This window comes from Bos indicus x Bos taurus, chromosome 7 (genome assembly GCF_003369695.1).
Source record: "Bos indicus x Bos taurus breed Angus x Brahman F1 hybrid chromosome 7, Bos_hybrid_MaternalHap_v2.0, whole genome shotgun sequence".
NCBI lineage: Eukaryota > Metazoa > Chordata > Mammalia > Artiodactyla > Bovidae > Bos > Bos indicus x Bos taurus.
This window is the reverse complement of record NC_040082.1, coordinates 66,673,050-66,694,792: the sequence shown is the minus strand read 5'-3', so window position 1 is coordinate 66,694,792 and position 21,743 is coordinate 66,673,050. Positions and strand designations below refer to the sequence as shown.

Sequence of the window (21,743 nt, the reverse complement as noted above, 5' to 3'; positions counted from 1 at the left end):
CTGACGTCAGACCCGGGCCCGGGCGCCGGCGGCCGCTCCCCCGCCACATCCTGGTGGCCGCGCTCGCAGCCGGGCCGGGCCGTACGCCGCGCAGCCGGGCAGCCTCGCGCGCAGCCACCGGGGAGCGGGCGGGGGCCATGCGGCGGCCTTGAGCGCGCCGGGCCGGCGCCGAAGAGCGCGCGCGGCGGGCGGGCGGCCGAGCCGGCGAGGAGTCCGCGCGCGGCGGCCGAGAATGGAGCTGAGCCTGGAGAGCCTGGGGGGCCTGCACGGCGTGGCCCACGCGCAGGCGGGCGAGCTGCTAAGCCCGAGCCACGCGCGCTCGGCAGCGGCGCAGCACCGCGGCCTGGTGGCGCCCGGGCGCCCCGGCCTAGTGGCCGGCATGGCGAGCCTGCTGGACGGCGGCGGCGGCGGCGGCGGCGGGGGCGCCGGGGGCGCGAGCGGCTCGAGCGGCGCGGGTGGCGGCGCTGACTTCCGCGGGGAGCTGGCCGGCCCCCTGCACCCGGCCATGGGCATGGCCTGCGAGGCGCCGGGCCTGGGCGGCACCTACACGACGCTCACGCCGCTGCAGCACCTGCCCCCGCTCGCAGCCGTGGCGGACAAGTTCCACCAGCATGCGGCGGCCGCGGCCGTAGCCGGGGCACACGGCGGCCACCCTCATTCGCACCCGCACCCGGCCGCCGCGCCGCCCCCGCCGCAGCGCCTGGCGGCCAGCGTGAGCGGCAGCTTCACCCTCATGCGCGACGAGCGCGCGGCGCTCGCCTCCGTGGGCCACCTCTACGGGCCCTACGGCAAGGAGCTGCCCGCCATGGGGTCGCCGCTGTCGCCGCTGCCCAATGCGCTGCCGCCCGCGCTGCACGGCGCCCCGCAGCCCCCGCCGCCGCCGCCACCCCCGCCGCTGGCCGCCTACGGCGCACCGGGCCACCTGGCCGGGGACAAGCTGCTGCCGCCCGCCGCCTTCGAGCCGCACGCCGCGCTGCTGGGTCGCGCGGAGGACGCGCTGGCCCGCGGGCTGTCCGGAGGCGGCGGCAGCGGCGGCGGCGCGGGTGGCGGGAGCACCGCGGGGCTGCTGGCGCCGCTGGGCGGGCTGGCGGCGGCTGGAGCGCACGGGTCTCACGCGGGCGGCGGCGGCCCGGCCGCGGGCGGCGGTGGCCCCGGGGCGGGCGCGGCGGCGGAGGAGATCAACACCAAGGAGGTGGCGCAGCGCATCACGGCGGAGCTGAAGCGCTACAGCATCCCGCAGGCCATCTTCGCGCAGCGCATCCTGTGCCGCTCGCAGGGCACGCTCTCCGACCTGCTGCGCAACCCCAAGCCCTGGAGCAAGCTCAAATCGGGCCGTGAGACCTTCCGCAGGATGTGGAAGTGGCTGCAGGAGCCCGAGTTCCAGCGCATGTCGGCGCTGCGCCTGGCAGGTAGGAGCTCAGCGCGCACCGCCCGACCCTAGGGGTCCTGCTCCGGGGGGCTCCCTAGCACCAGGCAGTGCGTCGGCGGAGAGTCCCGGCCCCCTCCCCATTTGGCCTGGCACTCCGCCGCCCGCTAGGGACCCCCTTGCAGGAGGTGAGAGCGCGATCTTCGCCCCTGCCCGTCTGTACCGTCACCAAAAGGAGGGAAAGGACAGTGCCGCCTTCCCTCCCCTACGGGAGTCTACACTCGCGCTCAGTCCCTCCAGGAACTGGGAGTAGGATCCCTGGGTCCCTTCAGACTGCTGGAGGATCCGCAAGTTGCCAGCAGGGTCGCTCATTGTGTGTGATGTGTGTGTGTGTGTGTGTGTGTGTGGCGGGGTTGGGGGGTGTGATCCAGACGTGCCGCCGCTCTCAGCTCGGAGTGCCACCCCCCTCCCCCCGAACGGCCCCTCACTGCTCCTCCCGCTCCGGGGGCAGAGTGTAGGAACCGTGCACCGAACACCGGCGCCTCCGCAGCCAGAGCCGGGCCCGCGCTCAGCCCCCGGCCCCAGCGCGCGCTTCTTTGTAGCTGGGCCTCCGCGATCGATAGCCCCCTCCCCCCTCCGGCCGCTGGCAAAGGTCACTCGAGAACGGGCGGGGGAGGGGCGGCCCGGGGGACCCGCGGCCCGGAGGCCTTCACACCCCAGCCGGCCGGCCGCCCTCCCCGCGCGGTTGCTCCTGGCTCGAGTGCGCGCACCGAACCCGCCTCTCTTTTCCATTTTGTGTTTCTCTCATTTCTACTCTCTCTGTCGGGGCAAACTGGTATCTATTTCTTTGCTTGATCCACATTTTCCTCCCTGTCTTATTCTTCCTCGTCCTCTCTGTCCTGCTCCCTCTCTACCTCTCTCTGCTTCCTCATCTTACTCCCACTGATGCTCATTGACCCTCTTCTCCCTCCCAGCTGACAACAGCAGGGTCCACACCTGCCCCCAGCCAGCCGCCGCCCAGGACCCCTTCTGCTGAGTAGGGGGAGTGCAGGAGAGCCCCCATTCTCGCAGTGGTGGCCTGGCTTGGGTGGGGAGGGTCTTTTCCTGGCCATTCTGGGGAGGGGCTGCAGCCACCCCAGCCATGGGGACAATAGCAGCCCCAGGCACCTGATCGATCGCTTCTGTGCACAGGGGCGAGAGGGGCTGGATGGAGCAGGCTAGGGCTCAACCAGCCGCCCCTGGAGCGGGGAGGATGGGAGGGATTTGGCTGTGTCTGCAGCCTTCTGCTGTGAAGACTGGGTTGCCAGTGGGGGATGGAGAGGGGTCCGTGTTATTTGCTCCCCTCCCCCAGGCCACCTGGACAACCTGGGGCCCCTGCACCTACACGTGTGCCTCAGTTTCCCCTCTGCAGAACAAGGTGATTGAGCCTCCGATAGGCTTCCTTCATCCTCCACATTGGGGAATAAATCCTCCTTTCATGTGGCAGGTGACCAAGTGCGTGGGAAGGTTGCCATGAAATGTTAGAAATGGCATCAGGAACCTGGACGGTCTTGTTTGAGGACAGGATCCACTCTGTCCTGCCCCACCCCCCTCGTGACACATGCAGTGGCACAGGTGTGTTCACAGGAGACACTCAAGCACACCAATGCACAGTCATGGCCTGCTGTGTGTGCGTGATGCAGGTGACATTAGGGAGCAGGCCAAAGGCAGAGTTCTGACACCACAGATACTAAGAGGCCCTTGTCGAATGGGGTCACTGGTGAGGTCTGACTTACCGCCATTCTGGCCACCTTTGGCCTCCTCCCCAGGGCATGTATTTCGGGGACATTGTGTCTGACACATGTGTACCCAAAGGACACACACCAGTTTCCTTTTTTTTTTTAATTCCACTGTCACATCATGTAAGAAACAGAACCCATTTGTGGCATTCGAATGGCACATTTCGGGGCCATCCAAGAGGTTGATGAGGGCGTCTTAGAATAGCAGACTTCAGGGGAGAAATCCCCGTGGGGGTGCTGCTGTGGGAGCGCAGCGCCAACCGGCAGGGGAGGGCGGGCGGCCCGCGCTTGCATCCCGGCCGGGCCTCCCTGACTTCTGTGGCGGTAGAGAGCCTCCTCGCCTCTTTGAGCCTCGGTTTCCCCATTTGGACTGGGACTCAGAATAGCGACCGTCTGGGGGCCCCTAGGGGAAATGCAGGGCCTGAGGGCAGGGCCTGGCATATGCTCAGGTCCAGGGGACACTAAACCGCGACACCTGGCCTGTTTCCGTTGCTTCCCCAGGCCCCTGCCCACTCTGTGATCTTGCCGCCCGCCTGGTCCGCGCACCGGGCCCTGGGCACCTGCTGCACCTTGGGCGCGCTCAGGACCGCGTCCAGAGAGCGGGGCTGGGCTTAGAATGTTAGAGGTGGCTGGGCCGTGGGGTAATTAGGAGCCGACCGGCTGAGAGGCCTTTAGTTCCGGTCGCTGCGCAAATGAAAAGCGGTTAAGTGGCGGCAAATCGCAGCGGTTAGGGGGAGGTGGCCTGGCTCATCTCTCCCCCACGCGCCGCCCCGCACGCGCAGCCTGAGGCGCCTCCAGGCCGCCGACCCGCACAGTCCGACCCCGGCAGGCCGCACTCACCGCCCTTCCTCCTCCCCAGTCCCCATCCTGAGCCCAGCGAAAGCCGCCCGCCATCCCCGGACCGGCCGGCAGCTCCGCGCCCCGGTCCCGCCTCCGCGCGCTTGCGGGCCTCTGTCTCCGGCCTCGCTTCTTGGCCCAGCTGCTGTGGGCGTCCCGTTGGGGTGTCCTCCCCACCGCCCTGGACCAGGAGGCGGTAAGGACGAAGAAAGACACACGCAGAGACAGGCAGAAAGACACAGAGATAGGTAGGGAGAGACAGTGGCAAAAACAAAGTGAGAAAGACAAAAAGAGACAAAGAGGCAGAAAAGGAGACTGGAAACGAGAGGTGACGGCTCCCAACGGCAGCTCCTCAGCTGGGGTCACTCGTCTGGAACCTGACGGCTCCCAGCTCCTCCACCTCTCTCCTTCCTCAGGAATGAGGGACTGTTTAAGCCAGTTCAGATAATGAACCCACTTTACAGACCACCGAGCCAGGGCTGAAAGGGACGCACTTGCGGAAGCTGCACAAGCAGGGGGACGTGGAGCCGGCAGTCCTCTGGGGTTGAGGACTTAAGGGGGATTTCTTTCTTTTGAAGCACCCAAGAAATCTGGCCAGGTAGACCTCAGGGTTCCCCACTCCGTTGCTCCCAGACCTGTCTGTTCTTTGCGACTCAGTTTATCCATCTGTAAAATGTGTGCACTGGGGTAGACAGGCTCTGGGTCTGAATTCTGAGATTCTGGGGACGGCCCATCCTGCAAGGCCCCAACCCCACTGTCCTGGTGGGGTCTCACCCTGCTCCACCCTCAGGGTCCTTAGAGCCCCGCAGCTTCCCAGCCGCCACCTCTTCGAAGCCCTCCCTTGGAAGACCCCGTCTCAAACGGTAATTACGGAAGAGGGGCTGGGGGAGGGGCTGATGGACTTCTCTGCGGGGGCGGGGTGGTCGATGAATTCGAATTACCGGCTCTAATTCATCACCGCCGCCTGGTCGATAACTTCGCCCGTCTTCAAATATTGTTTAAATTGCAACTCCGGAGGAAAAGTATTTTTTGTAACTGATCAGAGAATATATATAAAATATCAGATGGTGGCGATTGAAGGAAGGGTCCTCTCCTCCTGGCTCACTAGTGAGCCCTGAACCTAGAATCCCTGAAGGATGAGGGAGACCGCTGGTGGGGGAAACTGAGGCAGGGAGGGAGCCATTTCTGGAGCTGAAGCTGGTGGGCACAGTGAGGGCAGTGACCAGCGGCTGGGAGTCCGCGGGGGACGGTGGTGGAAGGGGAAAATACACATCAACTGCCCCTCCCCCCAGACTAGGACAGGCCTGTCCCCCACCCATTCTGTATCCAACATCAGGTGTTGAAAAGCTGGCGGGCAGGTGGGGTGGGGGCTTTCCTAGGCTGAAGAGACTCAACTGAGAGGTCTACTCTGGTAGGACTACTACCCAAACCCCATAAATGATCTGCCCACCCCACCCCCCAAAGGCCAATGTACCTTCTGTAAAACTTAACCTTGAACCAACCACAAGGGCCCATACCTCTTACAGATCCTTTAGGAAAGACATCCTAGCTGAGAACTTGGATAACTGGCCTCACCTGGGTTCTATCACTAACTCATCCTGGGCAAGGGTCTGAGTCTCAGTTTCTTCATCAGAGAAATGGACAGAATCAAGTGCCACCTCCGAGGTGCTTGTTGAGGTTTTTCTTATCAACTCATTCCCCACCAGAACCCCTAAGGACACATTCACAGAACCTGCACCCTGAGGCCACATTGCTTACTCACTCTCACCTGCTCACACCACACCTCCTAGTCTGTAGGGAAGACCCGGGTCACCACCGGCAGTCTGTGCTTCGTGGAACCCACAGAGAGTGGGCAGGGGAGCTGGAAGGGGGTCTGGGACCCAGAGGGGACACTGCAGACCCCGCCCCGAGAAACAGGGAGTAGGGGGAGACTGTCTGGGGCTGTGGGTACCAGAGCCTTGTGGGTCTGGGTACAATGCCAGGGGCCCCCACACCAGCCCCCCTTATAGAACACAAGCCCCAAGTGGGGTGGTGCCAGCTCCCTGCCCAGGTTCCGTGATTCTGGCTGTCAGATGTGGAGGGGGCTGTCTGGGGTGCTCAGAGCCCTCCCCCTCCCCTAGGAATGAGGGACTGTTAAGCCAGTTCAGATAATGAGCCCACTTTACAGACCACCAAGCCAGGGCTGAAAGGGACGCTCTTGCCGAAGCTGCACAAGCGGGGAGATGTGGAGCTGGCAGTAAGTGGGGCTTGAGTGGCTCAGGCTCCTATCCCACTCAGGGCCCAGCAGAGACAAAGGCTGGGAGGAGAGCTCAGTGGACTGAGGCCAGGACTAAGAGGAAGCCTCTCCAGGTTACATCCAGGTCCAGCTTACAAACACTTGGGTGACGCTTGGGCCAGGAGGGAAGGCCTGCACTTTCCTCCTGACACAGAGTTGGACAGACTCCTGTGCCCATGGGAGCCCCGCCAGGGACCACCAGAGACCCTCGAGGGGGTGGGGGGGGGGTAGAGGGGGAGTGGAGGTCGAGTCCCAGTGTCCTCCTGCTGAACACAGAGCCACCTGCTTCTGCTTCTCCTGGCTGCCAGCCCTCAGGGGGAATTTGGGTCACTGAATGTCCAGCCTCCCTGGACCCCAGGTCGGAGAACTTCCTGCCTGAGAGACTGGATGGTCACCCCCACGTCACAGAGAAGCACACAGAGGTCCTGGAGCTGGGCTTTGGCTTCTTTATTCCGAGTCTCCTTAGCTGAAAATCCTATGCTATGCTATGCTAAGTTGCTTCAGTCGTGCCCGACTCTGTGCGACCCCATAGAAGGCAGCCCACCAGGCTCCGCCGTCGCTGGGATTCTCCAGGCAAGAATACTGGAGTGGGCCGCCATTTCCCTTTCCAATGTATGAAAGAGAAAAGTGAAAGTGAAGTCGCTCAGTCGTGTCGGACTCTTAGCGACCCCATGGACTGCAGCCTACCAGGCTCCTCCGTCCATGGGATTTTCCAGGCAAGAATACTGGAGTGGGGTGCCATTGCCTTCGGGCTCACCAAGACAGGGCCATTTTCCCTAGCCTCCTCCGACACCCCGACGCCCCCTATCAATCATCACCACTCTAGTCGGAGCAACCCACCTCTGGCCGCCTCCTTCTCCACGCTGGTCTCCAGGCTCCACCCCCTTCCCTGGAGTCCTCTCCGCAGCTGGAGGGGGCTCACCATTCCTCTTCTTAATACCATGCCTGGTCGCTCTCCAGATCCCAGAAGTGGAGGCAACTTTCTATTCTGCCTCAGTGCGGGTGGAAACACCAAGGACAAAAGGCTGGGAGGCGGGAAACCAAAACTGCTGTAAGGATGGAGGCCGGCCCCTATGGCTGGAGTCTTTGTGTGTAGCAGCGAGCTCGGCTTAACCAGGGCAGCTTAGGCTGGTTTGAATCAAGTTTTTAATTAAATATGGCCCTTGATCAATAAGGAAGGCTGTGCTCCTAGGGGAGGAGAAAAGCTGGTCTGGAGCCAGGACCAGCCTGGGAGACCCATCTGACCTTGGGGTGTCCTGGGGCACCTGCGGCCTCAGTTTCCCCTCGGCCAAATAGGTGTAGATATGAGTGGGGCCGGTATGCGGATGCGGCCAGGATGTGGGTGGGGTCAAGATGAGGTTGGGGCAGGGTCCCTCCTGCCTCCTGTCTTGCTTTATGGACTGATGTGGGAGTGGGCGAGGGGCTTAGACCTAAAGAGTCACACGCACCAAGCCACAGATTGGCAGAAGGAAACGGACCAGTAGGGCGTCCATGACTGGCGTGGGCCGCCGGAGAGAAAGGACGGAAGTGTAGACGTGCCCGGGACGCAGTGTAGAGGCGCATGGGGAACTTAAGCAGAGATGCAAAGGAACGGGGATGTGAGGGTAAGTCCTCACGGGACACAAGTAGGCGCCCACACTAGGACAAGAGAGCGCAGTCTCCGGCTCAAGTCGGGTCTGGCGATCGGAGGCAGCACCGGGCGCTGGGGGTGTGGGGAAGAACCCCCTTCTCTCTCCCGAAACCGCTGCGAGCGGCCAGGAATTATTCATGGCACCCAGCTGGGCCGCTTGACCACTTCTGCACACCCGCTTCCAGGCAGTTGCTGTCCGACCCTACTCCCTAGTGCTGGGGGGTTGGGAGAAGGTCGCGCCAGCGAGCGGTGGCGGGGTGGGCAATTGGGGGCCTGGTACGGATACAGCAGGGTTCATGCTTCTCTACGAAACCGAGCGTGCCCTGGGGAGGAAGTCAGTGCCTTGGTTCCCACTGCCCCAGGCCGCCGCCGCCCCGCAGTGCCGGCCAAGCCGCCGCGGGCAAAACCCCGGCCTCCGCGTTCCGCCGTTCTGTCCGCGGCGGACGTGGGATCTCCCAAACCTGAAAGGATCTAGCGTGCACCTGCCTTCCACAGCTCGGCGGGAGGTGGACGCGCGCGGCCCAGTGTAAGGAGACTGGAACACTGGCACTTCACACCCGCGGCGTCCCAGCAGGGTCACCGGCGGCGCTCGCATCCCACCACTCGGGGGGAAATCACATCTCACCCAGGGGTAGCCGTGTCTGGGTTCGCCTCCCTCCCGGCCCCAGAGCGGCGTCGGACTTGGCGCGCTCGGCTGTGCGCTCGCTCGGAACGTCGGGTCGCTGCGCCTGGAATGCAAACGGTTCAGCGCCGGGGGACACGGGGCGCTCCCAGAGAGGGAGGCACGGGCCGGCGGCAGCTCGGGTTCGTGACCGTGGACAAGGCGTGTCCCCTGAGCACTTCCGTTTCCCCAAATGGAGACTAGAATCCGCAGCCCGCTGGAGCACAAAGCGGATAAAGAAAAAAGCTCCAGTGCGTTGGGGAACCTCGACAAAGACCCTGCTCGCTCCCTCTGCCTGCCTTCTGCTTCCCCAGCCTGTTCTTTTAAAAAACATTGTTTTTTTTTTTTTTTTTTCAAACAGCGGACACATTCGCCAAGTCCTCCTTTCTATAAATCCCAGTTTCTATTTCTCCTTCTAAAGAGAGGTGACACTTAATCCAGCACCCCTAATGCACGTTCTTTTCTTTTCCTCTTTTAAAAAAATGCCACCAAAAGACCACCCACCCCCACGCCCCGCGCAGTTTTCCTGTGCTTTTGCTTCCTGACACGGAACATCCACATCAGGAAAGACAGCGCCTCGGAGGCCCTTTTGCCAGCTGCGTAATATTCTCTTTGGCCGTTCCCTCCTTTCTTCAACCACCTCCCCGCCCGGTGGACACCTGGGCGGTTTCAGATGGTTTGCGGTCAGCCCCAGGCAGCAGCGCGCACGTGCACCGCCACCATTTCGCTTGTGACTTTACTTGTGGCTGAGTTTGCCAATCACTGAGATGCTGGCTTCCCCTACCCCTCCCTTTTCTGCGCTTCCCCCCACCCCTCCCTTTTGTGCGCTGGCCTCTCTACGCTTTTTCTTATCACCGGTTCCTTTCCTGTCATCTTTTTCAAATCCATTTCCAACTGCTGGCCGCTGTGACTGTTAACAGTTTTTTTTTTTTTTTTTTAAATAAAAGCTCTGTGTGCGCACTGATGCGGTTTGCCCCCCCCCCCCCCCCCCCCCCCCCCCGCCAACCCCTCCCCTCCACAGTGCCTGAATGGGGAGGGGGTTCGAGGCATGAGAGTTGCCCCTGGACACCCCCAGCGTCCCCCATCACAGACACTGCAACCACCAGATGGAGCCCCCCTCCCCCACACACACCAGGGGTAGCCCAGAGTCCAGTGGAAATGCTCATTTCTCTGATAAGTCTTTGAAAGGCTCAGAACTAATTTGAAAATGCGGCCATTAAAATCCCATCAGGGGAAGGAGAAGGGGGAGGGATCGAGGGAGGGATGGAGGGAGGCTGGGCGACAGCCAAGGTGGTTCAGATGCTGGGAGATGGGAGGTGTAGACCTGGCGGGCAGGGGAGGAGAGGACGCAAGGAGCGGGTGTGGAGATCAGGGAGGCAGCAGAGGCAGAGGGGGCTCCTGAGGCTTCCAGAGGGTCCTCCGTTTCCCTGGAGATGACTCCGCCCCCCGCATCCATGAGAACCTCTTACTGGGGCCCGCAGGGATGCAGGGTATGGATAAAGAGGATGGAGGTATGAATGTGCTCAGCTCCCCTCCTAGTGGCTCACTGTGTGACCTTGGGCAAGTCACTCACTGTCTCTGGCCAGAGGAGGCCAGCGGGGAATGCTCAAGGCAGACAGCCCAGTGGGGACAAGCCATCAGGTGGGTGTATCAATGTGCCCCACATCTGGGGCTGGGCAGCTGGTGGCCGGGGTGAGATGTGTCGCCAAGGAAACCAGTCATCATCCCAGCCGGGGACCTGGCTCCGTATTGAATTGTCTGCTCCAAGAAGCTGAGCTGAGCTCAGAAGGTGGCTGGAAGGAGGGGACAGTGAATCCAGCTTCTGCTCCCATACCCCAACCTGTACCCAGGTGGATGGACACTGTGGGGTACAGGCTTATGAGGTCAGGGGGGCAGGGGGCCGACAAGAGCAACTCTTTGGGGACCTTGAACACAGCACAGAGTGCCACACAGAAGGACTGAGACAACACTCCTAGGTCGCTGATTTTGGGGGCCACCGTCTGGCTGTTGTTGTCTCCTGTCAAACCCAGCCTTTCTTGGGGGGTGTCACCCTTCTAGTGCGACCCTGGCTCCTGCCTCGTCTCCCTGGGCTTCACTATGCCTCTCCCCCGTTGTCCCCAGATGTCAAGCTCGGCCTCCTATTTTACCCTCCATGCCCAGATCTGTTCCGACCCAGGCAGCCTCAGGTCTTCCCCTACAAATAGCCCACCCACACCCGCCTTCACCCCCGCTGCACATCGGGGCAGCCATGGGTCTCCCTGTATCTCTGATTGTTTGGCTAGCGTGCCATCACATCAGATCGCGTCAGGCAGGGGCTGCATCCATCTTACTCACTGCTTTCCCCAGCAAAACTATCCAAACAGCACACACAGTAGGCGCTTGATAAGTGTGTGGAGAAAGAGCTAGTGAAGGGAGGAGTGATGGCTGCAGGCCCACCCTGGCCTGCATTTGGACTGCTGTACGGTGGGACCCCCACTTCCATGGACGGATGGGGACATCAGGACCAGGGTTGTAAACCACGGAGTGTATGCGAAGGGCCACTTGGCCCCTGGAGCCTGCTGACCAGGAAGGACAGGGTGGTGGTGGGGGGTGGGGGCAGCTAGCAGTCCCAGGACAAGAGCAGACAAGAACTGCCCTAGGTCTGGGTGGCCCATCCTGCATTCTGTACACTCAGACCCCATGGGCTCAGGGCCACCCATACTGGCTGTCACACCCAGAAGTCACATTATGCCCTTGACTCTTCACACAGCACCCTCCATCTGATGTCCATGCTGTGTCCACTACACCCTCCAGGCCAGCTGCAAGCCAAGGTCACGCTGAGGTCTGGCTGGGTGTTCCTGTACTGCCCACTGACCAGCCTCATCCTCTGAGCCTTCCCGCACTGTCCCTCCCATCCACCTGTCACACTCACGGCTCTGCCTACCATCATAGGTCACTTGCTGTCACTCACACTTGTGGTCTGCTCTGCATGGACACCCTCCCAGTGCAGCAAAGTGCACTGCACACACCACCTCCCTCTCACACCTCTGTCCACCTGGCCGGGCCCTGTGTGTCCTCACACAGGCACATCCAACAGACAGGGACAGACAGCCCATGTGGTCAGCTGGCTGGGCTAGGGATGGCCCTGGACAGGCATAGCGGGGCCACTCATTCTCCAGGTCACCCTGGTGGACCACAGCAGGCCTCAGGAGGAGGAAATAGAAGGAGGCGGGAGAGGATGAGGGATGAAGATGCTGAGGAACCTGAAGAGGAGGGGGAGACTGGCGGGAGAAGGGGAAGGAAGGGAGGAGAGAAGGAGAGGGGTTGTCTGGGGAGAAGGAGGGGGAAGGCAGCAGCGGTGGGTCAGACGGAAGCTAACAGGTGCAACCCCAGCTCCACCCAGTGGGGGCCTGGTTCTCCCCATCCACTGAGGGGGTGACTGAATCCAGGGCCCCAGCTTCTCCCTGGCAGACTGCAGACAGGGTGCTCCTGGGGTCCCACTGCCTTACCTGGCCCTCCAGGGCAGTGGCCACCAGGTCTCCCTGTGCAGGGTCTTCCAGTATGGGCTATTCCCCCACCACCCACAGTGGGGAGGGGCGTCAGTCAGTGGACAGACACAGTCGGCCCACAGCCTCCTGTGGATCCACTCTGTGCTGGACATCAGAGGGCTCCCAGGGGAGGGAAGTGGGGCTCTGCTGAGGGTAAGGAGAAGAGTTTCCTGGGGCAAGGGCCACTGAATCTGGGCCTTGAGGGATGTGTAGGAGTTCTTTGGCTGAGGCCGCCCTGCTCCGAACCTTGGCCTCTCCATCCCTTCCCTCTCCAGGAAGATTCCTGGGAAGGTGCTGAGGCTTGAGGCATGTCCTGAGGCGGGGAGGCACTTCACAGCTGCACTGCAAGTGGGGGCTGGAACCTAGCCCCTGCCCCGCAGCCCCAGATGGGCGCTGAGAGCCTCAGCTCAGTGCCATCACCCTATTCAGGACTTTTCTGGCTAAACCCGTTCGCAGAGCCTGGCAAGGCAGGGCTCATGACTAAGACCATTTTCCATGTGAGGAAAACAGGCTCAGAGGCAGGCACCGGGCAGTAACCCACGTGGTGGCCGGTCTGACTGCCCCCTTGGCTCCTGGAGGTGAGCAACTTCCTAGAACGGCAGGAGGCAGGAGGGACAGAGGTGCTGTGGGAGTAAGCCTCAGAGGGTCTGAAATGAAAGGGAACTTGAGGGTGACCCCCACTCACCTCCCTTTGCCATTGCCGCAGGGATGCGGCCCAGCCTGGCTGACCCTGCTTCCCGGAGCCCCGCCCTGTGCTGGGGCGGGAGACCACTGCCTCCTGCCGGTCACAACGGGAAACTCGGGCCGGACTGATAGAAAAGCCCACCCTTAGCCCTTGAGGGTTGGAGAAGGAAATGGCAACCCACTCCAGTGTTCTTGCCTGGAGAATCCCAGGGACGGGGGAGCCTCGTGGGCTGCCATCTATGGGGTCGCACAGAATCGGACACTACTGAAGTGACTTAGCAGCAGCAGCAGCAGCAGCCCTTGAGGGGTGCCCTCACATCAAATCAGATCAGTCGCTCAGTCGTGTCCGACTCTTTGCGACCCCATAGGAGCAGGCTAATTTGGAAAGGGGCCTCTTTTGTATCCCCTTGGATCTCCTCCGGGACTCCCAGGAGCCAGCCCCAGACCCTCCTCATCCCTGATTCCAAAATGACTGACAGCAATTAGATGGAGACCCTGGATGCTCTAAGATCATGGAATCTGGCTCCGAGTATCAGATTCTCCGTCCCTGAGGTCATGGAGGGCGGACAGTAGAGAAAGTTGGAGCCAGAACCTTCATTCCCTGAGAGAATGGTAAATACTGTCAGGGGAAAAGGAAGAAAAAAGCTGAGCAGGGAGAGAGTTTGAAGAATTAAATTGGAGAGGGGGTTCAGGATGGACCTCACAGATGAGATCAGAGCTTTGAGTGAAGACTAGAAGGAGACGAGGGAGCTATGAAGAAACGTGGGGAAGAGCGATGCAGGCAGAGGTGGCAGCTATTTGCAAAGGCCTGAGTTTGGTCTGTGCCCGGGGTGAAACCAGTGTGGCTGCGAAGCTGTGAGCTGAGTCGGGGCAGCAGGAGGACATAAGAACAGAGAGACAGTGGGGGTAAGGGGCTGAATGAGATGAGGAGGGGGTGGATAGCTGACGGCACACTGAAAAATGTTTGAAGGAGGCAGAGGGTCCCAGTTTTGCAGTTGAGACTGAAGCAGGCCTTGTAAAGGAACTGACTCCCAGGGTCCCTGAGAGACAACCCCCCCAAAATCCCACAAGCCAGCCCAGCTGGCTCCTCCTGTGCTGTCATGGCAACCATGGTTAGTGGTGTGGGCCTGAGTCTGGAGCCCCTCCCTGTCCCCCCACCACAAGCTGGGAAGCCCTGGTAAGGGGACTGGGCTATGTACTCCCTGTACTAGTCACATACAAGGTGAGCCCTATGATGGGGTTTGATGGTACAAGTGAGGGTATTGGAGGAGACAGTTTTGGAGGGGATAAAATGGATGGTGTTAAGAGTGCAGGTGGAGGAAATGATGAGAGCAGAGGTGGTGTTGATGGGGTGATGAGGTAGACTGTGGATGGAGGTGGTGCTGGCATAGGTGGTGGTGATGGTGGAGGAGGAGGTGATGCTGGTAGAGGTGGTGAAGGTGGAAGTAATGGAGGCGATGCTGGTAGGTGGACACCATGGTGGTGGAGAGGAGGGCAGAAGAGGCAGCGGAGGTGGAAGCGATGCAGGTGGAGGAGATGGTGATGGTGGAGGTGACAGAAGCAGAGGTGATGGAGGGCAGATAAGTGACCCTGATGGGGGAGGAAGAAATGGAGGTGGACGAGCCGCAGGGGGAGCAGGGGACGGTGGAGGGGATGCTGAAGGAGGCTTCCTAGGCACACCACAGTGGTGGTCCCCAGGGGAGATCATTGCGGGAGAGGTGGGCCTAGAACTGGCAGGGCAGTGTCTGGGGGCCGTGGGTGGGGAGACCCCAGGCTGCTCCCAGCGGCCCCTCTTCCCCAGGCTACTTCCTGGTCAGTCCTCTCACAGCCTCTGTTTTCACTTCTGTGAAAGGGGCCCATTCCCTGTCCTCTCCTCCTCCTGGGGCTGCCTCCAGGGACAGCAGCGATTTGGGGGCTGGACTAGGGTGATCCTGAGTGCTGGAAGGGATACTGGTGGGCGGAGGAAGCCGCTCTGGGCCGCCTCCCCTACCGCACTGACACCCCCGCGGGGCCAGGGGCCTCCAGGCCGGCGCCGCTGGGGGCTGTGGGGGATGAAGCGGTGACAAAAGCTGCTCGCGGTAAACAGCTCCGACTGGAGCCCAGATCGATCCGGGCTGTGAGGAGCTGTAATTAGATTGAACGCCCGGGAAGCGGGGGGAGAGCGGAGCCTCTTTTTGCTGTGATCGACAAAACGCGAAGTTTTTTCACGACTCTGCTGTGGCTGGCCCCTCCCCCAGCCTCCGCCTCTGAAGCCCCCACACGGCTCTGGATTGGACAAGAAGGAGGTGGGTGAGGAAGAGGCGACCCACATCTTACCTCCCTTCCATCTGCCAGTCAACCCTGGCTCCTGTCCTGTCCCTGCCAGGACTTGCTGGGTGACTTTGGGCAAGTGGCCTACCTTCTCTGAGTAGGAAAGAATCTCCTTGCCTTATGGAATTATCTCAAGGATGAAAAAAAAACAGCACATGGAAGGCCCTGGACGTGTAAAGCTCTTGCAGGCTTTCTGAAATGTTTGTATCTCTGCCCTTCCTATAAATGCATGTTGAGTTTGTGAGAACAATTCTAAGTGAGTGAATGAAAGCATGAGTGAATGAATGAATTGGAGGTCACAACAGGTGGCAAGAATGTAAAGGCCTGGGCTGAGTTTTGACTCTTCCCTGATGTTGCTGCCCGAGATCCAGCTTTTCCTTAAAAGAATGGGGATGTGGCCTCCTCTTGTGAGCTTCACAAGCTGGCCAGTTCCAAGGAGATGAGAGGTCAAGGTGGTTCCTGGTGCTTCCTTTCCACGTTTCTTTCTTTTAAAATTAATACTTATTTTTAATTGCTTTACAATGTTGCATTGGTTTCTGCCATACAGCAACACGAATCAGCCATAGGTATGCATATGTCCCCTCCCTCCTGAACCTCTCTCTCCCATCAAAGTTTCTTTATGCAGATAAAACATGAATAAATGTTCCCTCTCCCCACTTTGTATACAAAATGCTGTCTGGTACATGGTTCATCTCCTAGGTTTTACCTCATACAGTACTAGGATTTCTGTCTCCTTTCTTGTACAGCTGTTTGTTCTTCCAGGAATTTATGGTTGCCTATCACAAACTCTCCCACATCCTCCAACAAAACGCAAAACTAACACCTGTTAGGACATCTCCCCTTTCTACTTCTGTTGGTGCACCGGCTCTGATCTTGGGCTGACCTCTTGTCCCTGGTGCCTTTGTCCTGCTGTCTTTCAGGGTCTCCCTTCTTCATATGGGATACCTCTTTTCTTCTAGATTGAATCACATTTCCTGAATCCCACATCTTCCTTTTTTGATTTACTTCCTCATGTTGATGAAACATGCCCTCTAATAGCTTTCTGAGAAAAGGGTGCACAAAAGTCAACTTTTGGAGACCTTGAATGTCTGGCTATATCTTTAGTCTGCCTTCATGCTTGAGTTTGGCTGGGCACACAATTCTAGCTGAATATAGATTTTGCTCAGAATTTTGAAGGCATTGTTCCACTGGCTCATAGCTTTTGAGAAGCCTAAAGCCACTCTGATTCTTGGTTCTCCAAATGGCATGTGGCTTTCCTCTCTGGGAGCATTTATCTTCTTTCACCCTGGGTCCCTGACATTTCACAAGGGTGAGCCTCAGGGAGTCTTTTTTAATTTATTGAGCTGAGCATTTCATGAGCTGTTTTAAACTGAATTCTCATGTCCTCCAACTGCTTCTCAGGTGGTGCAGTGGTAAAGAATCTGCCTGCCAATGCAGGAGACACAAGAGATGTGGAGAATCCCATGGACAGAGGAGCCTGGTGGCCTACAGTCCATGGGGTCATAACGAGTTGGACATGACTGAGCACACACACACACACACACACACATATTATTCTAATCATATTGATATAATTTGTTTGGGCTTCCCTTCCTCTAGTTTTGGATGGCCTCTTGCTCAGATGACAAACCTGCACATTCATCCTCAAACTTTGTTATCATCTTTCCCTCATTTTTCATCTCTGCATCCACTTGTATTTCCAGGGATATTTGCTTTATGTTCCAATTCTTCTTCTTCTTTTTTTTTTTTTTAACTTTTTGGCCATGCCACATGGCTTGTGGAATCTTAGTTCCCCAACCAGGGAATGAACCCCAGGCCCTTGGTGGTGAAAGCAGAGTCCTAACCACTGGACTGCCAGGAAAGTTCCTATGTCCCAATTCTTACATTGACTTTATTCCTGCTATAATATACTTAAATTCTAAGAGCATTGTCTGCCCCTTTCATGGTCCTTTCTATTGAACAGCATCCGGTTCTTGTTTCATGGATACAGTATTCTTCTCTTACCCCTCCCAGAATCTGACTTCTAATTGCACCTATCTTATCTGTTTCTTCTGAGAGCATCAGCCCCCAGTCCTCCTCCCATTTTTCTCACTTTCTCTCTCTCTCCTTCATTAGAGGCTTTTTTCTGAAAAGTCTAGTAACCTCTGCCTGCCAGTCTTATTTAATTATGAAACCTGAAACAGCCAATTAGAAGCACTGTGTGTTCCAGGTCAGAAGAAGCCAGAAAAGGAAGTGGTGCATCAGTTCAAATGGAGGGGGGACTTGGGGGCGAGAGGGGGAGCTGTCATCACTGAGAAATGAGTCACAGCACAGGGGACATTCATTTATTTTTTACGGACGTGTGTGGACATTGATCTGGCATGTCATCTGGTTCAGACTGTTCCGGAACCAAAAAAAACCAGCTTGGTATGTGGTCCCAGCAGGCTACCAGGGCTGGCAGTGGAGATCTGCTAGTACAGCCTGTGCCACCAGCCACTCTGGGGGTGACAGAGTCGCTGGGGCAAGTGGTTTGTGGGAAGGCAGGATGGGGCGGGTGTCCACCACCCACTGTCCCTGACTGGTGTGTGGACAAGGAATTGAAACCCTGATGGAGTTTTCGCTGATGTCGCCAGTCCCCAGGTGGAGGTAGCCAGCTTTGGCTGGTGAAGATCATGTTGTCCATCCACTGGCCCCACAGCATTGAGGGGAGGGGCCCGCTTTGGAGCTGGTGCAGGGGGGAGCACGACCATAGGCTCCACCCTAGCTCCACCACTCTGAGATGCTGCCCCTTCTCCTTTGCAAGCTTCCACCCACCACAGGGGGCTTCCCAAGTGGCTCAGTGGTAAAGAATCTGCCTGCAATGCAGGAGATACAGGCAAACATGAGTTCGATCCCTGGGTTGGGAAGATTCCCCTGGAGAAGGAAATGGGAACCCACTCCAGTATTCTTGTCTGGAGAATCCCATGGACAGAGGAACCTGGAGGGCTACAGTCCATAGTGTTGAGAAGAGTTGGACATGACTGAAGTGACTTAGCACACAAGCACTGACCATAGGGCGGCCTCCTATGCCTTCCGCGTCATCTGGGCCAGGTGGTTCTGGCAGAGGGAGGGTTGGTCTTGCAATTCCCCACCTCCAGAAGTTCCCTGGGGGACCTGAGGGGTGCCAAGCCTTGGTCTCAGCCTGCTGGTGGAGGGAGGCCAGAGTAGGGGCTCAGAGATCAGAATCAGACCAAGTGGATGACCATGTTAGCTGGATTCTGGATCCCTAAGCTGATCAGGCCTCAGGTCAACAGGGAAGGAGACATGGATTGTCACCTGTCTTCCGAGAACCTAGTTGCCCCATCATTCCAGGGGGATGTTCCTGGGGTTTGTGACCCCACCCCCCCACAAAGAGGTATTAATTAACCAGTTCTTTCACTCAGGTCTACACTGAGCCAAATAACTCACATGTAGGGTTTCCGGGTCATTTCCCCCAACATCCCCCAGGTGTGGGCTGCAGGAGGGAGGGCAGAAAGCCACCAACATTAGTTGTACTCTTGAGGTCAGGATTCTTGGGGGGTGAGGGGTAGTTTGGGGACATGAGGCTAGGAGGGGCTCAGAATGCAGAAAGGGTGTGGGAGGGCGTGACGACCCGTGCCTGTGGAAGTGTGCTCACACTATGTCCCCTTCTTTGTCTCCCCTACCCGCCCCCATCTGCCTCCTTTGTCTCTGTTCCCCGCCCACGACTGTCTGCCCCCCTCTCCTTCCATTACTGGTGGTCTCTATCGACCTACCGCCTTCTCGCTGCCTCCTGCTCTTTGTGTCTCCTTGTCTTTTTGGCCCTGTCCCCGTGTCGTCTCTCCATCTCTCGCGTTTCCCGCATTTCTGTTTCCTGATGTCTCGATGCTCCGGGACACGTGGCCTGTCTTCTCCCGTCCGGCCGCGCGGTGGCGCCGCGTCCCTCTCGCCCGCCGGCCCGCCCGCGCTCGCCCGCAGCCTGCAAGCGCAAGGAGCAGGAGCAGCAGAAAGAGCGCGCGCTGCAGCCCAAAAAGCAGCGCCTGGTGTTCACCGACCTGCAGCGGCGCACGCTCATCGCCATCTTCAAGGAGAACAAGCGGCCGTCTAAGGAGATGCAGGTCACCATCTCGCAGCAGCTCGGCCTGGAGCTCAACACTGTCAGCAATTTCTTCATGAACGCGCGGCGCCGCTGCATGAACCGCTGGGCCGAGGAGCCCGGAGCTGCCCCCGGGGGCCCCGCCGGCGCTGCCGCCACCTTCTCCAAGGCCTGAGGCGCCCCGACTGCGCGCCCTCCCAGCCTCCACGGCCGGGCGCTGCCCCCCGAACCCACATTCCGCCCCACCCCCGACTCCCACCCTGCCGGCCCGGAGACCTGCCCCAGGGCGCACCTGGAGGGGCTGCCGACCGGGCCCCCACACCCAGGGAAGGGACGCAGCACACCCCCAGCCCAAGTGCACAAAAAGGGTCCCCCCTCCCTCCGTCCCCATCCCCTTCAGGCCAAAGGAAGCCCTCCACCCCCCGAGAGGGAAAGGGGTGACAGAAAGGAGCGCCCCGGCTCCCTTTCAATTCAGGAAGCCCAGGGGGCCTCGAGGAAAACCAGGGCTCACGTGTCGTCCCGAAAGCGGGTCAAGAAGCACATACTAGAAACAGAAACCGGGTAATTTCAAAAAGGAATTTAAAGAATAGCCACTCCTTCGCCAGCTCCCGCCCGCAGGAGGGAGGCAGGAAGGCTTCGTCTCCAGCGGTGCCCCACGGACCCTCCCCCAGAACTCAGCTCTTCCGAAGTCGCCAAAGCCCACGTGGAGCTGGATGCTCACGCCGCCCCCTCCCCCCACCAAGACCACCCCCGATCCGCTGGCAGAACTGCCCCCACAGCCAAGAACCCAGCCGCCCCTCCCGACGGCCAGGGCTCCTTGTGCCAAGAATTGCCTGCCTTAACGTCTGGGGAGGGGCCTGCCTGCAGCGGCTACCGGTGAGCTCCCATCCCCACCCAGTCCCGGACCGGAAGGGACGGCAGCTCAAACAAGCGGGTAATTCCAGAGGCCTCTGTCCCAGCATCCCTCTGTCCGGGATGCACTTTACCGCTACGCACCTTGATGAATGATGCGGGGAGAGACAAACCCCAGACAGCGGAAGAAAACACCCAGATTCCACAGAGAAGCGGGCCCCGGGAAGGCAGGGGAGCACCTGAGCTCCTGAGCGCTGGGGTCGCGGCGCCACCCTCGGCTCGGAATCCTCTGGACTTGCCCCACCTGCCAGCGCTTCGGGCTGCGGCGCTGAGCCTGCATGGGCGCACCTGTGCTCCTGCCTTTTCTCCAAAGAGAGAAAGAAGAGGATGAACAAGGTGGAATCTGCTTGCTCTGATTTTTGCCAAAAGAAAAAAAAAAAAAGACAAAGGGGAAGGAAGGGTCAGAAATGAAGATAAGCACGCCCCCTCCCCACTCCCCCCTCCTCCAGGTGACCTCCAGGATTGGCCGGCAGCTGGATCCCAAGAGCCTGCTCCCCGCCAGCCGGGGGTTCAAGAGCTGGAGGCTAGAAGGAGCCTCTTCCCGCACCCAAACCCGGCTGACCCCGCCGCCTCCCAGGGAGGTGGCCACCCCCTCCCACCTTTGAGAATGCAAGAGACACTTCTAGTGAAATGCCCCTCCCCCTCCCCAGGTAAATGCTACCTCACTCAAATGCTCATGTCTGTGATTGGAAAAATCACGCCTGATACCAAAGATTCCCCCCACCCCCCCACCCCCCGAGGACTTGTGCTGGATGCTAAGATTCCCTCACCCAGGTAGCAGGTGTGAGCGAGGGTCTGCTTCGGGACCCCGCTCTCCAGGTGCGCCCCCCACACCCCCGTCCCCCACCAGAGAGAGCAGAGAGAGATAGAGAGACAGAGAGAGAGAGAGAAGAGAATGAGAGAGAGAGAGGGAGGGAGAGAGGGAGAGGGAGAGGGTGGCGAGGTCGATGAGTGCCTTTTTCTTGAACCAAAGACGTGTGTGATGTTCTCTCGTCCTTATCGACTCGCTGTTCTCCCCGCTTTTCAAGCAAGCAACCGGATCTGAGTGATGCTTCTAGAACCTTTGGGTGTTGGGGCAGAGTCCTGAGAGTCCCCGTTTCCCGCTCGGCAACTAACTCCTCCCTTCAGACACACACATACACACTCTTGTGCACACGCCACTCACTGAGCTGGGCGCTGGGGTCTGAGTGGGCTCGGCTCCTCCCTCCACCCACTAGGGGTACCTGGACCCCACTGGCCAGAGCAGCTGCTAGCAGGGTTCACCGCTTCTCTGCAGGTTAAGTCACTTGCTGGTCCTGCATTCAAGGCCCAAAGGTCAGAGAGGCCAGGGCCTGGGTCTGTCCCCTGCTGGACACTTAGGAATTGACCTGGGACCCTTCTGGGGATCAATCCCTTAAGCTTCACTGACGCTGGTCACAGATACGTCCCTCTCAAACACCTTATGACATGTGCACACTTGCGCTTTGGCACACACATCATTTCCCTCCTGAACCCCCGCCCCCCAACCTGGCCAGGCCCCCTCCCCCAGTCCCCCCTCCGTTCGACCCAATTACCCAGCCGGTTGTCACACACCAAAGACCATTCTCCACCCAGGGAATGACACTTCCAGCACAGCTCCTTCGAGCCTTTTGACAATTTTCTCTGAAATACCTCAAGATATTTAATGTATAGTTTATGTGATTAAAAAAAAA

General features: G+C 59.3%; 1 protein-coding gene across 1 annotated transcript; it reads left to right on the top strand.

Annotated features, from left to right (window-relative positions):
• The first annotated feature begins 232 nt into the window (after positions 1–232).
• On the top strand, positions 233–20,765 carry ONECUT3 (one cut homeobox 3). The gene is made up of 2 exons (XM_027548813.1): positions 233–1,409; positions 19,023–20,765. The coding sequence occupies exons 1-2, from the start codon at positions 233–235 to the stop codon at positions 19,313–19,315; spliced, it is 1,470 nt and encodes a 489-aa protein (XP_027404614.1). The 3' UTR covers positions 19,316–20,765.
• Positions 20,766–21,743: the final 978 nt, after the last annotated feature.

Coding starts and splice junctions, on each gene's coding strand:
- ONECUT3 (XM_027548813.1), top strand. CDS start 233: ATGGAGCTGAGCCTGGAGAGCCTGGGGGGCCTGCACGGCGTGGCCCAC. Junction 1,410..19,022: donor GTCGGCGCTGCGCCTGGCAG/GTAGGAGCTCAG, acceptor GCTCGCCCGCAG/CCTGCAAGCGCAAGGAGCAG.